Source organism: Brachyistius frenatus, unplaced genomic scaffold (assembly GCF_029030835.1).
Source record: "Brachyistius frenatus isolate BFR_SWC_R1_liver_20210118 unplaced genomic scaffold, ASM2903083v1 Contig_418, whole genome shotgun sequence".
Taxonomy (NCBI): Eukaryota; Metazoa; Chordata; class Actinopteri; family Embiotocidae; genus Brachyistius; species Brachyistius frenatus.
The window spans coordinates 90786-101536 of NW_027211017.1; the positions used below are offsets into that span (position 1 = coordinate 90786).

The 10751-nt window shown below is 41.6% G+C and overlaps 2 protein-coding genes across 6 annotated transcripts in view; one reads left to right on the forward strand and one right to left on the reverse strand.

Moving 5' to 3' along the window:
- The window catches only part of znf512 (zinc finger protein 512), a 21965-nt gene extending 16155 nt beyond the window's left edge, over positions 1-5810 (reverse strand). For both annotated transcript variants that reach the window (XR_011312332.1, XM_069725277.1), the window contains exons 1-11: positions 5724-5810; positions 4069-4194; positions 3916-3971; positions 3686-3744; positions 2744-3312; positions 2453-2542; positions 1654-1758; positions 1154-1278; positions 942-1028; positions 655-753; positions 366-533 (exon numbers count right to left, since the gene is read on the reverse strand). Coding sequence is in view for 1 of the 2 variants with exons in the window: in XM_069725277.1 (XP_069581378.1) it covers positions 366-533; positions 655-753; positions 942-1028; positions 1154-1278; positions 1654-1758; positions 2453-2542; positions 2744-3312; positions 3686-3744; positions 3916-3971; positions 4069-4162 (1452 nt within the window). In the remaining variant the exon portion in view is untranslated. The remainder of the gene's footprint in view (positions 1-365; positions 534-654; positions 754-941; positions 1029-1153; positions 1279-1653; positions 1759-2452; positions 2543-2743; positions 3313-3685; positions 3745-3915; positions 3972-4068; positions 4195-5723) is intronic.
- A 111-nt stretch (positions 5811-5921) lies between these two features.
- LOC138636945 (uncharacterized) lies at positions 5922-10320 on the forward strand. Of its 4 annotated transcripts, none has more exons than XM_069725336.1 (6): positions 5922-6142; positions 6821-6846; positions 7516-7704; positions 8299-8501; positions 8629-8656; positions 9314-10320. In XM_069725336.1, exons 2-6 carry the CDS (start codon positions 6825-6827, stop codon positions 9406-9408), a joined length of 537 nt encoding a protein of 178 aa, XP_069581437.1. In that variant the 5' UTR covers positions 5922-6142; positions 6821-6824; the 3' UTR covers positions 9409-10320. The 4 variants fall into 4 exon arrangements, with proteins under 4 accessions (XP_069581437.1, XP_069581436.1, XP_069581435.1 ...); XM_069725335.1 differs by having other exon boundaries at positions 5922-6117; XM_069725334.1 differs by having other exon boundaries at positions 5922-6113.
- Positions 10321-10751: the final 431 nt, after the last annotated feature.

Here is a 10751-nt window from a genome sequence, read left to right on the forward strand (position 1 = left end):
GTCTCCTTGGTTCCCAAACGTTTACAGAGTGTTGTAAAAACAAGAAGGGATGCAAAAACAGTGGTAAACATGTCCCAACTTTTTGGAGACGCGTTTGCTGCCATCAAATTCAAAATAAGTATTTATTTAATCATAAAACAACAAAATTATTCAGTTTTAACATTTTACATGTTGGACTATTTGCAATTAAATGTGGGTTTACTTGATTTGCAAATTCGCTGTATTCTGGTTTTATTTACATTTTATACATCGCGACAACTTTTTGGGGGAAAAATATGCAGATTTTCATAAATAAATCGGACTAAAAACGACGAATTATTATAGAATCACTGGAGTTGGCGGCTTGGATAGGTCACATGACTCACGGGAGCGTGCTCCGACTTCAGGTGGTACTCCAGGCCAGCCTTGGATTTGTACGTTTTCCCACAGTGAGTGCAGTTGAGCAGCATCTTCTCCAGCTCGGACTCCTCCTTCCCGCACTTCTTCATGTGGTACACGTAGCCCATGATGCTGGTGAACGCAGCGTTACATCCCTGGAAAGAAAAATAAATTCCTCATGTCAGAGTTTTAATTTTTTTTTTTTTTACCAAATTTACTTTGTTGAAATTTTTTTATTTTGTCGTCTAACATCTTCAGGCATCGATGGCGGTTTACCTCCTGAGAGCATTTTAATTTTCCCAGCCTCTTCAGGATTTTGCGCAGTTTGTCTTTGATGGCGCGATCGTCCAGGTTCTTGGCGTCGTCAGCTGAGGGCTGTGACGAGGAGCAAAGACGCTACTGAGTGAAAGATATCAATAAATGACACATCAACAACACTAAATGTGCGCTTTACTTAATTTGGAAAATGACGTGTGGGGAAAGTAGTTTCACTGAAGAAAGATCATTAAAGATGTGAAATGAAACGGATGTAACTGATTTATGATTTGGTATTCTAGCGTTACCAGGTGGCTGTGGTCAGCCATGATGTGATACTTCATCCCCGTAGAGGACTTGAGCTGCTTCCCGCAGTGTTGACAGGTGAACGGTTGCTGCAAGACAACAAGATACAACACCGACATGTTTTACAGTGCAGATCAATTCTACGACGGCACGGCGACGCAATGAGCTTGGCGAAGCTTCCTCAGTTCCTCGGAGATTATTTTTCTAAACTCACCAGCCTGCAGTTCTCCATGTGCTTCTTCAGGCCCTCCACGGTCTTCCTGCTCACGCTTTTACACTTCGGACACGTGACTCGACCTTTGGCGACGATCTGGAGCTGCCAACGCTCCTCTTGACTTCCTGGTTCGACAAGCAGAAGCAGCAGTTTTATTTTTACACAGTGGAAAGATTCACCAAAAGGAGAAAACAGTACAGAAACATTTTGGAGTTATTAACCGTATATCTTCTGCACCGTCAGCTTTTTAATTCAATATTTTGGATCCCTAATTTGAAGTTGGATCGAGTGAAATCGAACTTTCTTTTATTAAAACAACAACAACAAACAAACAACAAAACAAATGTTATTTATTTCCGGGGAAAAAAACAGTCGAGGTTCCCGCCGAATCGAAGCAACATTTCGAACTGACTTTTTTCTGTTTGTTAAATGTGTGGATTTTTTTTTCTTCTTTTTTTTTTTGAAGTATTAAAACTACAAGCTTTCGCTGCTCGTCTCACCTGGAGGGTAACTCGGAGGTTCCTTCTTGGTCGGGAGGATCGGAGGTTTCTGATCGTCACTCGGCTGAGCGGTCGACGCCTCGCCGACGCCGGCGGCGTCTGAACCTGAAGGAGTCACATCAAACGGCCGCATGTATAATTACACAGCGTGTATTATTTCATTGCTACTTATCTATCTATCCATCTGTCTTTTTAGTTCTTTTTTTTTTTAATATAAAAATCGCCATGGTAACATGTCCATAAAAAAAGAGCTTTTCTAAAATCTGTTCAGATGAACGTCCGTTACGAAGGCTCGAGTTCGGATTTTGGCCGTCGCCATCTTTGCTAGTTCGGAGCAGGAAGTGACCATATTTGGACGAGCTGGGTCGGAGGAGCCAGCTCGTGGATCTGACTCACCCTGATTGGAAACTCGACGATACTACGCCCCCGCCCATCGATAGCTGTAACCTGACTGCACCACAGGCCTGTCAATCAAACAGACACGCCCCCAAAAACAGGTCTTCTTGAATCTTCTTTTCTAATAAATGAGGGATTATTTTCGGATGAACCGCCAGAAAATGAATAAGAAGGAGCGACTTTAGCTAACAACACAGAGAAAGCACTCGTGGAAGCATTTTATTGACTTTGTATTTGATGAGAGAAGTTGAATGGGAGTCTATGGAGCCGGAGGCTTTTTGGAGCCGACCTCTAGTGGCACTCGGCGGTATTGCAGCTTTAAGGCACTTAAATAAAAATCGGCCACTTTTATATCCGGTCTATGCGCTCCGCACATTAAATATGGGACTGGACGGTAACTCACAGGAGTCTCTGCCCTCTGGTGGCTGTGGGAAGTCATTGACAGGAGGACTTCGCTCCATGTCCGCTCTCTGGACTTTCTTCAGGTTCAGTTCTTCAAAATGACACAAAATCAGTCTCAGAAACCAGAAAGACAAAAACATATCAAGCACAGACGTTAAGGACACGCGCGCAGTCGTTTTTCTCAAACATATACGAGTGTATTAGAAAGTATTAGAGTGTATTAGAAAGTATAAATGTAAGATTTCGTTTTTTAACTGGTAATGAACCCTGTGTGACGTGTGTGAATGTTCACCGGGTCTCCAGACGTTCCCTCGGTCCCTGCTCGTGTTGCTCCAGGTCTGGTCTTGTCCCCGCCCGGCGCCCCACCCCTGCTCCGGCCCCGAGGAGGCCCGATCCCTCCCCGGATCTCGGCCTCCGTTCCAGGCCTGGTCCTGGCCCCGGTCCCTGCCGGCCCCCCAGCCTTGCTCGGGGCCTCGCTCCCGGCCCGTCATCCAGGCCTGGTCCGGTCCGCCGTGAGCTCTGTCCCTGCCCGGTATCCAAGTCTGGTCTTGACCCGAGTGTCCCGCTCTCTCCCTGGTCCAGACCTGGTCCTGGGGTCGGTCTCTTGCTGGGGCCCAGGCGTCGGGGCCCCGGTCCCTGCTGGAGGTCCAGCTCTGGTCCTGAGGCTGGGACTGCTCCTGGCCGGCCTCCGGACCCGGAGGCCACGCGTCCTTCCCGACCAGTCTGGGAGGGAGCCTCGCAGTGGGCGGAGCCATGGACCCCGGGTCCGACCCATTGGCCAGGCCGCCTGATGACATCACTGAGCAGCTAGTGGTTGGGTAATCGACTGTTCCCATGGAAACACTCTGGAGGTCCTCATACCTGAGAGAAAGAAAATGAAAGGCGGCGTTTTAGGAGCTTCTTTACACTTTTAACTTGAATTTTTATTTAAAAGCTTTTTATATGCTTATTTAACAAATATAATAAAAAAATTGAATGAAAGTGACCTAATAAAAAAATAAACGTAGATGTTTGCAGCATGTTAAAAAGGGGCAACAACACGCACCAGTACATTTCTTCTTCTTTAAATTGTTTTAGCAAATCCTGATGTATTATTATGAATTTGTTACGTGTTTGTTTTTGCAGCGATTTCAACATATAACGTCCAAGAAACACGAGATCGAAAAACTAAACTGAGAATCCGTCAGGCAGATGTATTCCGTCCAGAAAATGGACAGGAGGACGAGTCTCTTACCTTTTCCTACCGTAAGTTCGTTTCATCTTTACGGCGTCTTGAGCCGGAGTCTCGTCATTCTGAAACAGTTCAAGTACACAACTGTCAGATTTTGTTTTATTATTAGGACATGGAAATGGACGAACCACACTCAGACACTTCGTACATGCACAACTTTTTTAGATGTAATAATTATAGCATATATATATACATATACATATATATACATATATATATATATTCATTCTCACCTCCGGATAATCAGCTGCGTTCAATTCACAGACTCTTTCCGGCATTCGCTGAACAACTGTTGGAGAAATGGTTTTCCCAAATAAGTAAAAAAAAGAAGTGAAATTACACGGTTAAATGACGACCGTGTAATTTTTTTTTTTTTTTCCTTCTACCTGCACAGGGAACTCCGCTTTTAGGCTGCGACTGGACCGGCTTCCTTTTTCTTGGCACGTATAAAGGTGACATATCCCCTCCGACGTGGTCCATAACCAGGAGCGTCGCTCACCCGGTACAAATCACTGTTAAAAAAACAACAACAACAAAAGGACACAGACAGCAGGGAAAAAAAAGTCATCGTTTATTCATGCCGAGTCCCATTTTCTTCTCTTTAATAAATCCACTTCCATATAATTCAATTATTTCCGCCGCTGTGTTTGTGACATTTTAAATGGTCTCAAAAAGCAAAAAAAAAAGAAGAATATTTTGTGTGCCGAGAGACAGAACATTTCTGTTTTTGTTGTACCTAAAAAAAGGTATTTCTTTGGAGTATTTATTAAACTTGTCATCACAGAGGAGGTCCACCGTAAATATAATAAATAAAATGTGTTATAGTCAGTCAATAACTTTAAGAAAAGCTATTTTTTAGCTTTTTCTAAGAAATCTCTGTATCTTATTGAAAAATCTTAATCTTATATTGAAATTTTAAATTTCTTATTTCTAATTGATTTGTCATGTGCTGGATTTGAATCTCTATCCATTCTGACTTTAACATTTTAAACGGTAATATTACTGACAGTTGTCGTATTATCATAGTTATATACATATGTGCTGCATACATGCAGTTAAAGCTAATTTACGAACTTATGCTACCATGACTTTTTGTTTCATTAGCCAATAATACAGTGACATTTATTATAAAAATACATTTCCTCATTCTTAACAATAATATCACAGATGGATTATAAAGCTTCGTCAAATGTTCTATTTCGGCTTCCTTGCAGAACCATTTTGATTTGTTTTAATAAAAACAAACGGAGTCCCTGTAAAGCTGATTTGAATTATGATATAGCAGAAGAGCTTTATGCGAGATAATAATCATAAAATGGCAATTCAATTTAAAACTAAATGTCAAATTAAGCTTTATTCAGTTGAACAAATTGATTAGCGAACAAATATTGAACAATATGAACTTCATGTGTTCGGTTCTGGCTGTTTGGTTGGTTTGATGTGCGCTCATAATTTATTATAATTTAATTATTGCTTCATTTTTTTTTTAAACAATAAAGCTCACATCTGTTTTCATCATAAACTGAAGCGATTACCTTAAACCATGTATGTAAAGAGGTTTTTTTTTAAAGAACCACTAATTGCTTGAATCCGTGATCACCCGCCGTGTTTACAGTGTGTATTTCCATCATGCGTGACATTCGCACGCTGTTTGAATGCACACTAGTTTCACGGTTTAAACAGAGCGTTCAAATAACACGAGGAAACTGTTCAAATAAGACCGTTGTGTGCTGGTTTTTTTCTTCTCGGTCCAGTAAAACCTCAAAAAAACAACACACACACACAGAAAAACAGCCATTCCTGGACTGAAAGCAGAAAAAGGACTTCCAGCTCCCACCATCATTGTCTGTGTGGATAAGAAAAAAAAAAAAAAATAACATTTGGTTCCTGACGACGACCGGCAGCCGAAAAAAAAAAAAAAAAAAAAAAGAAGCAGAGCCGGAGTAAAAGACAGAAAACAAACCGGGTTGTTTTGGTTTTTTTCTAAATATAAAACTGCCTTATTGTTTCTTAACGGAGGAAGAAATGCGAGAGCTCCTACCGTCCTACAGCAGCTCGCTCCCTCCGCAAGGACGGTGAGCCTCCATGTCTGCGAGCCCGGCCCTCCCCCTCCTCCTCCTCCTCCTCCGTCCTCCTTTCCCCCCGCCCCCCCCACCCCCACCGGCAGCGAAACCGCCAGGGAAAGCTGACATTCAGGAAGGCCCCCGCCCCCTCCCTCCACCCCCCACCCCCCCACGACACGCTAAAGCGGCATCTAAATACGACTCGGTGCACACGTACGTACAGAGGCCGGCATAATTCAGCACACTGTGGCTCGCGTGTTCTTCAGGAACGCCCTCCTTTCTGGGAGAGAACCAGTAGACCCGCATCTGCTGCTGCCTTCACGGCCCGCCGGAAATACCTATCCGTCTTTGGTTCCTGTTGGTCTGCGGTTGGTAAATTCACTGTATAAATTGAAAAGTATTCAAACTAATATTTACTCTTCTTTTCAGCTCTGGTTTTGCTGATAATATACTGTGCATTTTATATTTTATGTTTATATTTAATTTTTTTTTTTTTACTGCTATTTTATTGCTTTTCTATTATTCTATTATTATCTTATTGCTTCTGTATGCTGCTGTAGCGGAAAAAAAAAAAAGTCCCCTCGGGGATTAATAAAGTAACTACCAACCTAACCTAACCTAATAAATGTCTGTGTACTGTTTGGTGCTGCAGATAGTGTGCAGACAGCATCTTTTTTTTTTGGTAAACAGCAGCAATCCGATGTTGTAAAAGAGGAAACTTTAGATTAAACCGAGTATTAAATACCAGTGTTGTCTTTTGCTTTTTGCACCGTTTTTGCTCTGCGGTAACAAAAGCGAAAGTGAAAATGTTTCACCAAGTGAGGGAGGAGCTGCTATTTCCTGTTCTGTCGTAAGACATTACAGCTCCATATCATACGTAAAACAATCAGCTGTGGAATCGCTGCCATGCATCGGGGTCCAGGTTACTCGCGTCTGAGGTATTTTGTTTTTGACGTGGTCTTCTGGGCCGGTAGAAGCGATCATACAGTCTGAAATGCACCTGCTTGTCCTGTTTAGCTTTATCTGATTTTGTTGAGACATGTTGACTCTTCTCTGTTTCCTTGTCCTTCCTCAGAGACATGTCCCCGGACGAGCCAGCCGGTGAGAAAAACTACTTTTCTGTTTTTATAAAAGGAATATCGAATGTTTAAATATTAAAGAGACGAAGCTCTCTCAGTAACTACAATCACTTAAAGCCTTTCCTCACCCGTTTTTGACTTGACGACTTGGTTGTGAAACAAAAAGTCGCTTACAGCGTTTTCATTATGTCAAAAAAAAAAAAAAAAAAAAAAAAAGACGTTTCCCCTTCAGCTCCGTGGTGCGTTTAAGCGTCTTTTTTGATTCTCGGTACGAGCCGAGTTTTTCGGGCCACAGCGGGCAGCTGAATGGGGCAACAACAAACAACCACGGAGATTTAGCAGCACACCGACAATTTGACCCGGTTTAATGTTGAGGTGAGGATTTAAAAAAAAAAAAAAAAACAACTACGAGGAGTAAGAGATCAGCACAACACACTCAGATTCACTTTCTGTCCTGACCGGGATTATCTCGACAGACGGGCGAGACACCTGAATTTGGTATTTGGTATAAAGGTGAAAAGCACTCCTGGTTAAGTGTTGGGCGACCACCCGTCACTAACCGACGCCGATTTTTCTTGTTTTGCCGTCAGCCGTCTTTAAAGATTTTAAAGACGCTGGAATGACGCAAAAATTCCAAACACGATGATTTTGAGTGACGCTGTGACTCAATCTTTCCTCTTTACTTTTTCAGAGTGGAGAAAGTTCTTTGTCGTCTTGTCGGGAAAAACGAACGGGGCCCACCTATGGCTCGTGGAGAGGCTCAAACGCTTCGGCCACACCGAGGTGGACTCTCCTGAAAGCTGCGACTACGTCCTGGTTTTCTGTCCCGTCGCCTCACGAGTTGGAACGGACGTTGGCGGGGCCATGGACAAGATTCCTTGTAAGAAAAAGGCCTTCGGTCAACGTTTGGCCAATTTAGCTCCGATCGGTTTACAAATCCCGACATAGACATAGTCATAGACTGCTTATAAAAGTGGACGTAGCTTCCGGGTCTGAAAAATTAGGCTGAAGTGCCTTAAGATGCAATACCACCGAGGGCCACTAGGGGGTCGGCTCCCATGAGGTTCTGGCTCCATAGATTCTCATTCAACTTCTCTCATTAAATACAATATCAGTCCATTTTTTTTCCATGACTCGTTTTGGTGTCATTCAGTGAATCCCTCCTTCTTAGTAGTTTTCTGGAGGATTCATCTGAAAATAATCCGTCTTTAATTAGAAAATGGGCTTCAAAAAGACGTGTTTTTCGGGAGGGAGGGGGTGGCTTGTCTGTATGATTGACAGGCCTGTGGTGCAGTCAGGTTTCTGCCGAAAGTGGGCGGGGCATAATGTCCTCAGATTCCCACTGAGATCGAGTAAGATTCAACTCGTGGTCCTCTTCAGCTCGTCCAAAAATGGTCACTCCTAAATTTGATACAAACGCTGAATAACGTATGATAAACTGAATATCTTTATCGTGTTGTCTCTGTGCTTCCAGCTGGTAAACAAGCCGTTCTGGTGGTGATGCACTACACCTTCAACACTGAGTATGTTCTAGCTGACAGCCGCAGACAAGTGAATAACCCAGACGTCTGCCTCACTTTGGACTGCCTGTTTTTTGAAAACAAACTCCTCAACTGTGACCGCAATGACACCATGTGGTCCGTGTTGCAGATGTTTCTTGGACCTCCCATCTCCCGGGTAAAGAGTCCTTTACCGACTTTATATGCAATCATGTTGACCAATATTTTGGTATTATCGTTACGGGATTGTCACTGTGGTCCACTTCACTTTACAAATTATGACTCGTCATCTTTGTTTCTTTCAGGATTCTATCTTGGCAAGGTTCAGCAACTGTAAGTATAATTGTTTCATGTTAGCTTTTGCAAAAATCAAGCGGCTTTTTTTCCCCAAAGTTACGATCTTTTAGTGCAAAAAAATTGGAAACACTACGTCCCGCCCACCGATAGCTGTAACCTGACTGCACCACAGGCCTGTCAATCAAACAGACACGCCCCCAAAAACAGGTCTTTTTGAATCTTCTTTTCTAATGAATGAGGGATTATTTTCAGATGGACCTCCAGAAAACTAATAAGAAGGAGTGACTTTAGCTAACAACACCGAGATAACTGATGGACACATTTTATTCACTTGAGAGACTAGTTGAATGGGAGTCTATGGAGGCTTTTTGGAGCCGACCTCTAGTGGCACTCGGTGGTATTGCAGCTTAAGGCACTTGCATATCGGCCTCATTTTTCCAGACTCCGGAAGCTACGAACACTTTTATATCCAGTCTACGGTCTCAACACATTTGTTTCTCAGTTTAAATAATTGACTTTTGCTGCTTACGTTGCTTTCCACAGCTCACATCACAAAGCTGTATTTACCATGTCGCTGTATATGAATATAAAGATGTTCTAAAGATATTCTCGTATCGCTTTTGGCATTTTTTTTGGAGATGTAAACGATACCAGATGACTCACTGCTGTGTGTTTGTTTGTCTTTCATTTCAGGTTGTAGGAACAATCGGAGGTTTATTGTGAGTTTTACTATCGTGGTTTTTGGCTTAACGATGGCGGTACTCGTTTGGAAATTCCTGAAAAAATAACTGAATCACTAACACGCATGAAAAAAAAAATCTCTGAAGCTACAAAGAAAACAGGCTACAAATCACGCGTTGCGGAAGCTTAATGAATAACAGAAGGGGTTTATTATTGTGCTCTCTGTATTCAAGTTTCGAAGGTTAAAACGGGTGTTTTTTTGGGGGGGCTGAATTCCTGTGATCGTTGATATTATATCTGGAGTACAGTAAAGGGGTGATTATTGTGGGTAATGTGGGCTTCATGCAAGGAGCTGAAAGTTAAATCGCAAACAAAAGGGTGTCATCTTATTTTTTTGTCATCTTAAAACAAAGCAGACATACTTATATTTTCTGGGTTCCTAAAGAGATTTTGATTTAAGTTCAGCTGAAGGTAAAATTAGATTTTAGCAGTTCAGACGAGTGAATGTACTCAAAGGTAATAGAATATATACACGCTTTATATTTCAATAATTCAACAGTATATTTTATCCTGTACAGTGAAATTTCTGGAAGAAGGCGTCAGTATTTAGTGAAGCCATTAACCCTGTCACTACCAATGGGTCTGTCAGTATTGTTTTAAGATAGACTTGAAAATGTGGAGTTGTTGAATGAGAAATTGAAGCTGTGGTTATCAGACAACTGAAGTAATTCTGCTTTTGTGAATGTTTAAACGTGCGTCTGGATTCGCAGATCAGTGTGTGATTCGATCTCACGAAGTTTTAAATAAAAACGAAACAGCTCCGCCCAATTATTAAGCTTTTTATTGCTAAGATGACATTATTTGTAAAGAGTAAATCGCAAAAGCTATAAAATTGTGTCAGTTGATTGTAAATGTAATCTTTGATAAACCTAAATGTATTTTTTGTGATTGTGAAGTATCTTTTGGACCGTGTCACCTGGTGATTTCACACTTCAAATAAATGGATTTGATTAAACTGATTGAAATGGTGGATTTTTATAAAAAAAAAAAAAAAGAGGAAGTAAATATCTAAAGAATAAAGCTTCAGTTTTGGCGCCACCTTGTGTTTGATAAGTTGTTCTTTTTTAAAAAGTTGGTCACATTTTTGATGATTCAGCACTGATAGGGACGAATGGAGTAAAAAAAAAAAAAAAAAAAAGAGCAAAAGAAAGAAGGAAAGATTCCTAAAGAAAATTTCTCCTTGAAATTCAGTTTCAGATTTGAACATTTGAGTCAGTTGAATTTTACTCCTCATCGGGATTCATGTTTGAACTCCTGGAAAAAGAGTTCCTTTCACTCTGCTAAAGAGTGCATTCGATGGTCTCGTATGTTCACTCGAATAGAGTCGAGTGTTGAGAGTTTAAAAAGGCCGAAATTACCCAAAAACTCGGTCGACTGACACTTGGTCGAT

Bases quoted from the DNA above. Each gene is read 5' to 3' on its own strand.
- LOC138636945 (XM_069725333.1), top strand. From the start codon at position 6,652: ATGCATCGGGGTCCAGGTTACTCGCGTCTGAG. The intron at 7,705-8,298 runs GTAAGAAAAAGG...CTGTGCTTCCAG, and splicing joins GGCCATGGACAAGATTCCTT to CTGGTAAACAAGCCGTTCTG. The intron at 8,657-9,313 runs GTAAGTATAATT...CTTTCATTTCAG, and splicing joins CTTGGCAAGGTTCAGCAACT to GTTGTAGGAACAATCGGAGG.